Source organism: Chanodichthys erythropterus, chromosome 18 (genome assembly GCF_024489055.1).
Source record: "Chanodichthys erythropterus isolate Z2021 chromosome 18, ASM2448905v1, whole genome shotgun sequence".
Classification (NCBI taxonomy): Eukaryota; Metazoa; Chordata; class Actinopteri; order Cypriniformes; family Xenocyprididae; genus Chanodichthys; species Chanodichthys erythropterus.
Genome location: NC_090238.1, coordinates 26,752,870 through 26,765,940, shown reverse-complemented (window position 1 = coordinate 26,765,940; position 13,071 = coordinate 26,752,870). Strand labels below are relative to the sequence as shown.

Genomic DNA, 13,071 nt, shown 5'->3' with positions numbered 1-13,071 from the left:
CTTTTGTCAGATCAACTCATATAATTTATGTGGTTCAGATAACATAATATTTTGAGTTTCTGTCCATTAAACCAATAGCCTTCATTGTATTAACTTAAATTTTTAATATCAATGAACTCCATTTTAAGGCAACAAGGTAACATACTTTTTTAGCTCAACCATCAATTCTTTTGGTTACACTTTAATTTAAGGTGTCTTTTTTACAGTGTAGTTATACATTTCAATACTGAGGAATATACTACATGTACTTTAGGGGGTAAGATTAGGGTTTGGTTTGGTTTAGGGTTAGTTGCATGTAACTATGCATAATTTGCTGTTATTACATGTAACATTTGTAATAATGACACTGTAAAATAAAGTGTTACCATTCCTTTTTACAGTGTAACAAATTTGGGGTACTTTGTAACACCACTAATTAAATACATACATACATACCTACAAACGTGCATATAGGAAATTCTTATAGACAACCTTAATTTGTAGAAGAATATGGGAATACTATGTTTAGATAACCATATTGTGTCTGCTCTGGTTTGGATTAAGATATTTTGATAACACTTTACAGATCTTATTTGTTAATGCTTTAGCTAACATAAACTAACAATTATTTTGCAGCTTTTTGTTAAAGTTAGTTCACAGTGCATTAACTAATGCCAACAGATGCAACTTTTGATCTTAAAAATGTATCAGTAAATGTTAAGATTAACATTGACTAAGATTAATGAATGCTTTAGATGTATTTTTCATTGTTTATGTTAACTAATGTAATTTCTCTGAAAATGCTGAAGAAAACTTGAAGGAGCTCAGATGTTGGAAGAAAGCTTAGTTGTTGCTCTTTTATAGCTCAGGATATTTAATGGAGCTCTCACTTATGAGCAACTTTATGTCAGATTTTCAAAATCCTTACACTGTAAAAAAGAATAATGTTGGTTTAACTTAAAGTATGTGACCTGGTTGCCTTAAAATTTTGAGTTCATTGAAATTAAACATTTCTTAATACAATGAAGGTGATTGGTTTAATCAACAGAAACTTAAAATATTATGTTATCTGAACCACATTAATTATTGAAGTTGATTTGACTAAAGAAATAATGTTGTGATAAATCATGAAAATAATTTTTACAGTGCAAGGTTTGAGACAAGTGTCTCTGCTATCATTTTAAACCTATAGGCTACTTGTCAAATTTGTGTTATTAAAAAATACAATGTTTTTAATTTACACATATTTATTGCAAAAACCTAGTTCACAAATTCATTACGTGACTGCTTTGAGCATCAATCATGGTATGAATGTTGTTATTGAAGCCTGCAGCCCAAACTCACGGACGTGCCCTGCATTGTGTGGATCACGCAGTTAAATTTTAGAGGGTGGTCGGGGGTCTCGGTGCGGGGTGGGAGGGGTCGTCATGTGAAGCTCTGTCTTGGGCATATTCTGTGGTATAAACCAAACCACAGTACCGCGAGCGCAGCTGTCAGGTGTGCGTCACCGTGGACCACTGATCAGTCTCCGCGCGCTCTGCTTACCGACACCGAGATGTTGCACTGTCCTACTTGACTTTTCTTACCCGTTTCTCTGCTTCTGCACGTGAAACAGCGGTCGACTGTTCCGTTGCCTGCGAGCCAAGAGGAGCGAGCGGGTTATCATGAGTTGTCTGGATGTTATGTACCCGGCTTATGGTCATTACGCACCGTACGCGCACAAAGCTTCAGCGTTCATCAGCACTTTACCGGTAAAAGCAGGTTTCCATGTGCAATGCGTTGTTAAATTACTGTTAAATTAAATATGCAAGTTTTTGTGCATTTTAACATTAATTTTTATTGTTTATTTGATAAGTGTGTTTGCTGTGTGTGTGAGGTCTGCTTGACAGGGGCATGTTGTCACACTCCAGTGACCATTTCTCAGTATAGGCGCAAGCCTTCAATTCTTGGCTATTAAAACAGTTTAACATTTTGTGGCACTGAAATACAGCTCAGAAATTTGCAGTTGACTGAACACATTGACCTTTTGCTCGGGACATGTTGTCCCACTATGTGAGGTAAGTTGTCTGAGTGGAACCATTAAACAGTTTACTATGGACTTGCAAAATTTAACAAGTAAAAACAGTACAAAAAAATAAAATAATTGTTGTGATCAACAAATAGCTATTGTGACTGATAAACTGCATAAATAAATGTACAATAACATTCAAAACACAAGTGTCGACTTGACGGTCTGACACAGTTCAGCCTTTCAGTTAAAATTTTATGTATATGAATGTATACTAGTGTGTTTACTTCTTTATCCAGAATATATAACAAATTATGTTGAAAATTTTAATTTTGGGGATAGAATTCACACAAAAATAATCCTAACTGCTAGAGAAAACAAGCATTGTCATAACTGGATTTTTGACACAACTTTAGAACTTTGCTGTGTGACAACTAGCCCTGGTTTTATCTTTTATATATGACTGCACTTGCATACACTCTTACATATAGATAGACAATCACACTGTCAGACACAACAAAATGTGTCGCAATGGTTCTCAACTACTTCATTTTCTTAGGCACCCCTTGGTCTGAGAAGCCCCTTGTCTCGCTGCAGGGATCTGATGGACAGCGTGGGGGTCCCGTGCTGCTCAGAGGGCGTCCCGGTTTCTGCCGGAAGCTCCAGCTCAGGGGGTCCGTCCCCATCACCATACCCTTCGGCCGGACAGGTAGAGGAGGCTGCGAAGGACAAAGAGGTCGGGGAGGCAGAATACCTGAGCTCACGATGCATCCTCTTCACCTACTACCAAGGGGACATTAGCAGCGTGGTGGACGAACACTTCTCCAGAGCTCTCAGCACCTACATGGAGGCCGAGGGCAAAAAGAGGCACAGCGATCCCAGCACAGGTGAGAGTGTGGAAAAAAAAAAGCGCCCATTGTTTTGATCTGAGACAGATGTAAGATATGGGCACAAGAAAAGGAATTTACAATCACTGAAAATAATTTGTGTGCGCAAATGATCTCAGCTGAGCAGTCTCAGCTCCTCATTCAAATGAGCTGCACTGAATCAAATCAAATCAATTTGAGTTTAATGGAATGAATAAAGCTGCTTGTTAGAACAATGAGAGAATTGAAAGAATGAGATATTCTTATAGGGACAGTTCACCCAAAAAATGAAATTCTATCATTAATCCTTGTGTCGTTCCAGAACTGTGTGACGTGCTTTCTTCTGCTCTCTTAAAAATAGGTTTTTATCTGCATTCATGGTTCGAATAAGAACATTTAACATCCAAAGACATTTAACATTTCAAAGGTTCTTTATAGTGGAAAAAGGTTCTTCAGACTATTAAAATATTCTTCACACTAAATAATGTTTTCTTAAAGGACTGTTCACAGAAAGTTCTTTGGGGAACCAAGATGGTTTTTCTATTGCATCACTACGAAACTCATGTCGACATGTCGTTTTTCGTGTTTTTTTTAAGCTTTGATTGTGTTTATAGTGTGCAATATAACATGTGTTCATGTTTCGCGTGTAAAAAAAAAACACAGTATTTTTCACATAATTTACTTATCTGTATACCGCTGTTTCCACTGTCAGCGGTTCCTGTGTTGTGATTCGACAGCAGCTTAGCGCATCTTGCCCGGAAAGGTCAGGCCTCTTACCATAACGTGTGCTGCACATAGTTTTACATGTGGATTATTGTGGTGTTGTGCCGAATGAACACAAAAGACAATAATTCCTGAGAGACTGAACTCTTTAATCTCCACAAGCAGCGACAGAAAATGTACAATGTTAGCACTCACTCAGAAGAGTACCTCATACAGAAAACAGACATATAAATAAACATAGTCCCCTCTTGTGGCCATTATGTGCACTGCAGTCCAACATTAACTATTGCAGTAAGGATACCACAATTATAATTTTCGGGAACCGAGTTAAACATAAATTGTAACCATTGATCTCTAAGTACAGCGATCCCTGGGAAGGCCAAACAAAGGTGATTGGACTGCGGGATGAAAATAACACCGTTTCGACGACATGGCAACAAACACACTCTACAAACACAGCTTTTGTGTATTCCTGTGGGCGGAGGTTAGTCAAAAAACGGTTTTAGTGACATCATTAAAGAAGGAAGTAGAGGGATGTAGTCCAAACTGGCCGTTCGATGTAGGCGACTTCTGTTAAATAAAATATCTCGCTTGGCATTGAACTTTGAGCTTTAAAATTTTACAGATTTTATTTATACTCTAACAACAACATTACACACTAACTAAAGTTTGAAACATGGGATCACGAAGAACGGGACCTTTAAGGAACGGAAAAGAAGATATTTTGTTGAAGAAGAATGTTTTAGCTGTTTGTGTTCATACAATCAGTTAAAGGAGTCATGAACTGCATTATTTTATAATGTTTCCTGAGATGCACTTATAATGTTATAATTTTTACATCAAAAATGGTCATAATTTAGAAATATAAGGCCATTTTCTACAATCTCCAGAGTTAAATCAACTCTGCTCAGAGTACATATGGTCCCTCTCTAAATAGTGTTAAAATAACACTGAAGCAGAGTTAAAGTTAATGAGATAATTAAGCAATTAATTAAGTGATGATTGTGCATTAGTGATGAACACCTGCTGTTAACAAGCAGACTCACTAAAGAAAAGAGAAACACAAGAACAGCCTTATTAATTGCTTAATTATCTCATTAACTTTAACCCTGTTTCAGTGTTACTTTAACACTATTTAGAGAGAGACCAAATGTACTCTGAGCAGAGTTGATTTAACTCTGGGGATTTTACTGTGTACCCTGATTTTAGCCCTCTGATTTGAATGCTCTGTTTGAAGGGGTGTGTCTGCTTTGAGACTTCAGTGTAAACACCCACTGATATGATTGGCTAACAACTTTGCATATGAAAGTATTACATGTGGAACTCTCTCAATAACTTTTACGAAATGCTTTTATCATAACAGTGTAAACACAATGTAAATAAGAGATTCGAATAAAGATTTGTTGTGCAGTGTAGACAGCTTCATTGATTATAATGGGAGTTTTGGCGAGAGTCCAGACCTCAGACACTGATAAACTTACGCTGTGTGATTGAAATCTCCAGTGATTATAAAGGGAGAGCGTTCTTTGATCGCTTTCTGTATAATATTTAATAACAATTTAAATAACAGGTTATTTTCACGATTAATTGCACGATTACAAAAATAACATTGAAATCACGCTTAAACAATTTGGCTTAATTAGCTGCAATTATTTTTTTATGCGCTGCTTTTCAATGAAGTATGGCTCCAAATGCTAATCCATCTGAAATCACTGCGAGTTTGAGTCGCTTATAATGTGCATTTGAAAAACAACACTCTTCAAACATCCTTCCAGACATGAGAAGCATTTATTAACATCTTGTCCGACAAAAGACAACATTTAGTAACATGTTTTTACTCCAAACCCACTTCATAACGACAGTTGAGCATCCTTCTGTGAGATGATGTGGCTTCTTACACAGAATAAGGCAGTCATGCATTTATTAGTCATGTTTTATCAATCAATGCGTTTCAATCTTCTGTTTATTCAGCTACAGCAATAGGATGGGATTTCCTGGAATTACACGTGTTATCTACTTCTACTGCAGGGCATATTTGCAGTTTCTGTACAAGAGCGCCCTCTGGCTTTCAGATGGAGAAGCATTGATCACAGAACCGTACAGCTCCGACAAGCTGCACACTAAAGGTGCCATCGAATTAAAAATTGAATTTATCTTGGCATAGTTAAATAACAACAGTTCAGTACATGGAAATGACATACAGTGAGTCTCAAACTCCATTGTTTCCTCCTTCTTATATAAATCTCATTTGTTTAAAAGATCTCCATAGATAAGGCGAATCTCAACATAACACCGACTGTTACGTAACAGTCGGGGTGTACGCCCCCAATATTTGCATATGCCAGCCCATGTTCCCAACATTATGAAAGGCAGCACAGCCGAATCATCAGACTAGCTAAGGAGCGATAATAACTGATAAGCTCCATGATTACATGATATTTTTATTGATATTTGTAAGCTGTCTTTCTAAATGTTTTGTTAGCATGTTGCTAATGTACTGTTAAATGTGGTAAAGTTACCATTGTTTCTTACTGTATTCACAGAGACAAGAGCCGTCACTATTTTCATTTTTAAACACTTGCAGTCTGTATAATTCATAAACACAACTTCATTCTTTATAAATCTCTCCAACAGTGTAGCATTAGCCGTTAGCCACGGAGCATACTATCAAACTCATTCAGAATCAAATGTAAGCATCCAAATAAATACAATACTCACATAATCCGACGCATGCATGCAGCATGCATGACGAACACTTTGTAAAGATCCATTTGAGGGTTATATTAGCTGTGTAAACTTTGTTTATGCACTGTTTAAGTCAAGCACGAGCTTCTGAAACTTACAGGATGTTTTAATAGTACAATCACCTCTTACATGTCAAAAGATCACGGAAAATTTGATTTCTCAATTCATGACCACTTTAAAGTCAATAAGGTTCATAAGTTTGAAGCTACAAAAAAGACAGCTTGAAAGATGAAAACAGCTGAAATAGCTGTGTTCTGTAAAAGAAAGAAAATCATATATGAGCTTACAACGTCATGAGGGTGGATAAATGATGGCATTATTTTCATTTTTGGGTGGACAGGAGCAAACTGACACTGTTTCACATGAAACAAATAGTCACAGATGTCTTTTGCTTTCTGCTTCTTTTGTGCCACCAAGTGAGATAGTGTGCATAGCCTGTTGAATTCCAGATCCCACAAGTGTCTGCTACACAAGGTGGTGCTTAATGTGTGTGTGTGTGTGTGTTTACCTTAATGAACCTTTGGTATATTCCCTCCCTCCCTCCCCGTGACATCTTCATCTAGCCTCTCAGACGCTGCCTGCCTCCCAACAGATACTATGTTTATACGCAGCGGTAAGCGCAGTGGCTCGAGCTCATATCGCGTTCAAACAGCTCACAATACCGAGCGTCAGATTTATGAGGAGCTCGCCCACCCCTCCTCTGATCACGACTACATCACCGGTGTCTTTTTTCAGAGGAATTCTAAATATAAAAGTAAAGGCTAAAAACATACTTCACCCCTCCCTTCACATTCTAGGAGGGGTTACGGGGGGCGAGAGGGTTAGTAAAAACAACAGGTGGGGGCACGAACAGAGACAGGGGTCTGCAGGTCTGTGGAGATGTTGGGGAGCTGACATGATAGCAGAAGAAGACCACATGCGGTTCTCCAGGTTTAAACTCCTGCCTTATATAGACCTTTAGGACAGACCGAGACTGTCTTAGGGGCCGTTCACACAGAATGCAGGTCAGTGGAATGAAAAAAAGAAACAAGCTCTTGAGGCGTAAAAGTTTAACTTAAATTAACCTGAGCGCCACGCTTTTAGAACGCCATGTCATGTGCAAAACACTGCAAAGACGTGAGATGAGAGCCAACAGTCAAACATGTCTGTCTAAAGCATGTTTACATAAAAAACAATGGACATTTTCTTGTCTTTCTTCTGCTCATTTGTTGTTTGTCAATATCCTGACCTCTTTTGTATATCTTTAATGGGTTTTCTTGCTCCTTTCGAGCTCTCTCCCTCCCTCTCTCTTTCCGTCTCTCATCTCTCTCATGTGGCCGTGTGTATTTCTGTGATGTGTGCTAAGCTCTTTAGAAGCAATTGGAACACCATATGATTCAATCAGAAAGACATCTGAGGGTGTGGGGCTGGAAATCATATGAAATCATGTGACAAGCCTGACCTGAGAGTCCAAGGTGCAATGACCTTATATGTGGACAAATAAGACACAGAGAACTGTCATCTCAGCTGAACCTATAATAATACGATAACTAACCGACACCAGCGTGCAAATTAATAAAGCTCGAACACTCCAAAAGAAGTTTTAATAGCGTTCAGACATCGTTTCAGTAATCATCAATGTGAGATTACAAGTTAGTCAGAGCACACTGAAGAGATGCTAGTGAACAGAAGTCATATTCACCTGAGGAGGTCACCATAGCAACAGTGGCAGTGAAAGAAATGAACTTTTCATTAAACTTCATTGAACTTTCTTAAACTGAGGGTAAAAAAGGGTATCTGGCACATTTCTAAAAACAAATTAGTAAATGTCATATTTTATATAAATTCTTAAATGTAACCACACTGAAAAAAATAAGAATTGTTGGTTTAACTTAAAGAAGGAAGTTACCTGGTTGCCTTAAAATTTTGAGTTCATTGAAATTAAAAATGTGAGTTAATACAATGAAGGCGATTGGTTTAATCAACAGAAACTCAAAATATGTTATCTGAACCACATTAATTATCTAAGTTGATTTGACAAAAGAAAAAAATACTGAACATTTTTTACAGGGCAGTAACTTCACTTAGAATAATAAGACACAATAAAGCTGTGACAATTGCATAAATAATGTTGTGAGATTCAATTTTAGAGTATAGAAATATGAAATTATGGAGAAAAAAATTAGAGCGTACTTTTATGAAACTAAAATCGCCAGCAGGTGGCGGTAAGCCACTGTCTAAACGAGTGAGTCATTGAATTTTTCATTCAAACTATTTGCCTGCGTCCAAAATTACATACTATCTTGAGTAGGTACTTATTTTGAGTACTTGTGACTACTAAAAAAAAGTATGTTTTATTTAGTTATGAATGTGTGTAGTCATATGAATGTGTGTATCATATGACCTACCAGCGTCAGTTACATCACTGCCATTCACAAATCCTCTCTTGTGGCCTCATGGGATAATAAAGTTATGCACACTTCAGAATCTTGCTGGAAGAAGTAGGTCATCCAGATACTTTGATTTTGGACATGCTACTCGTCACATACTGTTTTACCCCTACTATATAGTAGGGAAGTATGCGAATTTGGATACAGCCACTGTCTTTATGAATGTGTCATTGAATCATTCACTCAACCAGACACATTCAATGAATGTGTCATTGACTCTTTCACTCACTCATTCTTTCATTCACTCAATCAAAAAAGCAGATCCATTCAGAAAGAGAACACCATTGTGTGTTGCTGGGAGATGCACAACTGTTCTGTTTCTGGCTTTGTTTGGAACTATTTCCATTAGCAAAATACAGCAAAAACAGACAATACTGACAATATTGTGCCTTAAGATAAGTCACTTAATAATAACTTTTTGTTTATTGAATATAAATATCATATTTTCAGTTGTACTTATAATGGGAAATATAGTACTCTTGCTCATATGATTGCTTAAATATACTGTATGTTATAAATATAAAGTAAAAAAAAAAAAAAAAAAAACCTCATAGGGGTCATTTTTTGCACCAATATTTGAATTTTAGAGGCATTTTTTATTAATTTTGGTAGCATTTTTGCCCCAAAGCCCCATTAGTCTCTGACCATGAATCATACTGTACTGTCATTTCTAATTTTATATATTTACATATCACAAAATTTTTTTTTCTTCATTAGTTGACTGTTAGCTAACTAAGCAAGGGGCTCTAAAACATTTTGTTCTGTGAGAAATACCTCAAATTTGGACAGAAAATCGTTAAGAAGTTGATCCTCCCCAAAAAGTCTTAAATAATTAGCAAAATGTACAGTTTCTGTAGACTGGGTAAACCCAGCCTGATCTGCTGGCGATTTGATTTCGCCCGGCAACTCAGTGTGGAAACCCGTACATTCATTTCTACTGCTTCTGTTACACTTTTGCAGGAACCAATCACAGACTGGCTTATCCACCTTGCTTGCTATTGGCAGGTATTACACGATTACGTCTGTAGTTTTCACGTTGCTCTGCAAAGTACGTCACCTGGATCGTTCATCTGATTGGTTGAAGGACTATCCAATTGCATGAATATGCAGTAGAAAATGCAGTAGAAAATACATAGCTGACTCCCCAGACCAATGTTCAATTTTAAATTGAGCTTGGTCTGGTGATAGCCAACAGTTTCTTTCCATGCAAACAAAATTTTATACCCTTTACTCTCTGTTTCTCTTTGTCATTCTCTCTTTCTTTTCTCTCCCCATCAGAAGCTTCATCCTCAAGCAGTCGACGCAGTTTCCCTCCATCTTTCTGGGACAGTAACTACCCCTCTCCACCCAGCCGACCCCACTGTGATCCTGCAGGTGCTCCCACCTATGCTATGGACCCCTACGCCCCGGCCTTGCACCCCGGTCTGCCTCATTCGCACGCTCACCCGCACCCATCAGAGTCCTGGAGCTACTCTCAAAGCCAGCCTTATCCCCCACCACGGCCCCTCCACGAACTGTACTCCACTCCTGGGCTGGATGCCCACTACGGACCTCTTCTGATGCCTGCCGTCCGGCCGCCTCATCTCCCAACGCTGCCTGGGCATTATGAAGTGGGAAAGCTGGAACCCACTGCAACATGGCCAGGGCTTCTTCCTCCTGGGGAAGTGGCACAGAGTCTGGCTCTCAACATGGAACCAGGTAAGGTGATCCAATGTAGGCAAATAAAATGCAAATGCATGAGGTTATTGTAATTCATCATTTTATTAAATGAGTGCCTTTGATTTTGAAAGTGATAATTAAAATAAATTTGAAACATTTTAAACATTCTATCAGATAAATAATGTATTTAGGTGTTTAATAAAGTAAATTATATTTGTACATGTATCTAATGAATATTATCAACTGTTTATTAAACAATATCATTGCAAGAGTGGCCATCATGATAAGCAACAGAGTTGACATCAAGATAATCCCTGACTAAAAACAGTAACATAATATAAGATAATGTTATAAAAAGAGAATTTATTGTTGCTGAAGAGTGCACTTTTTGAAATTATGATTTTTTGATTTAAATAAATAATGACTTTAAAAAGGGAAAAATATGGTAACAAGGTTGACGCCAAACCTGGGGACATCAAAAATATCTATATTAACAGTATAAGTCAGCATCAGCTATTCATTATCATATATATTTTTTTACATATATGTGTAAAAGGGACACAAATCTGTTTGGTAAAAAGATCCCTAGAATTGTACCTAAAAAAAAAATCTTTATATATTAAAATATGTACGTAGTGTCTGTGACGTCACCTGTAGAAGAACATTTCTGAAACCTAAAGCCGGCCGTTGCCATCTTGGCAGCGCGTCACTCCCGGATAACTGAAAATGGGCAAAGAGGCGGGACGTGGGTGGAGCTGAGGTGACGTGACGGTAGCAGACAAATGGCTAGTGGTGACAGCAACGGCAATCCACCTGTCACTCAAGTGGCCCCGCCCTTAATTATGCAGAACTTTAAGGCTTGATATATAATTAACAGATGGGTCACAAAAAAAATTCACCCCCCTCACAGTTGTCATGAAGGGCAAAATTAGCTATGTAGACCAAAACCACAATTTGTACCATACTGTATACATGTTATTTCTGCTGTAAAGTTGGGCATTTTAACATGGGAACACTGAGATTCTGCTCTCTTCTGGAGCCTGTCCCTAGCGGCCAGTCGAGGAATTGCAGTTTGTCACTTCCGTATTGGCTTCAAGAGAAACGGTTGCCGCTTGTTAATACAGTGTTTTTAGTCACTTTCACAGATCCGTGTTAATGGGGATAGTTTTGATAACGATCTATTCAAAGAAAAAACGTTTCCGTTTAGTAGCATGCATTGTTGTCGTGTGAACGCACCCTTAGTATTTTAACTATTTTTCTTTCAACATAATTCATACACTTTTTTAAATTGTACATTGGGAATTAATTTGCTGGTAATTTAAACTTCCAGTTTGGAAAATCAAGCTTTCATGTGTGCTACAGAGCCTAATTCTCCAAACTAACTGAGAGTTTACCAGCAATTACTGATCAAGTTTCCAGAATGTTCCATTTAGAAAGGTACATGAATTATGTTAAAAGCAAACAAGCCACATGCCCTACAGGTTAATGGCAGGAAATGGATTGTTTGGCCTCAGTTGTTGGTGCTTATTATATAGAGAGTTTGCAGCCACCATGGAGATTGTGTGTGTGTGTATGGGTCCTCCTTGTTTTCAGCCATTGTGTTCATGTCTGCTTTGCACCGCAGGTCTCCAGCACCACAAGAAAGGGAAGGAGCTCTACTGGTTTTAATGAGAAGCCCTTCATCGACCATCCAATTAAAGCCTGCAGTTTGGCCCATTGTAGCCGAACTGTTGTTTCTTTAGCCCCCACGCACACCGGCTCTCCACCAGCTCTGCACACGCTCTGAACACGCTCCAGGACTATTTGTGTGCACCATGGAGATATGAACATAGGGTGATGAGAGAGCGCCTGGGGGAGGCAGGGGCGCTAGACGACATGATTTTTCTGTTTTTGATCTTTTTTTCTCTTTTTGATCTTTTTTAAATTAATTTATTGCGGTGTAAAAATCCAGCTTGCCCTCTACGGTTCTCTGTTTGGACGCTGAGACATAAGAAACATCGCATGGTGCATTGAATGATACATTTCCTAAAAATCTGGCTGTTTATATTGATTGAAAAAGGATGACAGCGATGTGTTTGTATTGTTTCTTTGCATTATTTTTTCTTCTTCTCATGTACAGTATTTTTATTTATATATATATATATATATATATAAAATAGTATTTATGTGTTCCTAATAAAATACACTCACGGCCAGTGCTGTTAGTTTTTTCTTTTTCTTAGGAAACGTAACATGGTGTGAAATAGTTACAATAAAAAAATAAAATAAAAAAAATCTCTTTGAGAGATCTCAAAGAATTAATAAACCATACCAAAAGAGTGAAATAAAATGATGTGATTTCCCAAGTTAATAAACCACTGTATAGAACTGAAAAGGTTCCAATGATGTTGTTATAAGAGGAAAGTCATTTTTGGTGTATTTTTAATGTATGGGTCTACTTTATTGAATTCAAAATGAATAGACTTGTTTGTAAAGACTAAAAATGCAAGAAAGTGTTTGTATTTCCTTATTAAACATGTATTTCAATATGTTGCCTATTTCTCATTTCAAAAAGATTTATATAAAATTTAGCAAATGTTTGTTATATATCTCAGATTTGAGTTGGAAATTAAAAATATGATGTGTCTTCATGGCATCCAAACTGAACCAAAGAAACCTTTCC

General features: G+C 37.5%; 1 protein-coding gene across 3 annotated transcripts; it reads left to right on the top strand.

Moving 5' to 3' along the window:
- The first annotated feature begins 1,452 nt into the window (after nucleotides 1–1,452).
- vgll2b (vestigial-like family member 2b) lies at nucleotides 1,453–12,682 on the top strand. Of its 3 annotated transcripts, XM_067368092.1 has the most exons (5): nucleotides 1,668–1,730; nucleotides 1,970–2,036; nucleotides 2,547–2,874; nucleotides 10,029–10,448; nucleotides 12,034–12,682. In XM_067368092.1, the coding sequence occupies exons 3-5, from the start codon at nucleotides 2,592–2,594 to the stop codon at nucleotides 12,075–12,077; spliced, it is 747 nt and encodes a 248-aa protein (XP_067224193.1). In that variant the 5' UTR covers nucleotides 1,668–1,730; nucleotides 1,970–2,036; nucleotides 2,547–2,591; the 3' UTR covers nucleotides 12,078–12,682. The 3 variants fall into 3 exon arrangements, with proteins under 3 accessions (XP_067224192.1, XP_067224193.1, XP_067224194.1); XM_067368091.1 differs by lacking the exon at nucleotides 1,970–2,036 and having other exon boundaries at nucleotides 1,453–1,730; XM_067368093.1 differs by lacking the exon at nucleotides 1,970–2,036 and having other exon boundaries at nucleotides 1,674–1,730; nucleotides 2,585–2,874.
- The last annotated feature ends 389 nt before the right edge of the window (nucleotides 12,683–13,071 follow it).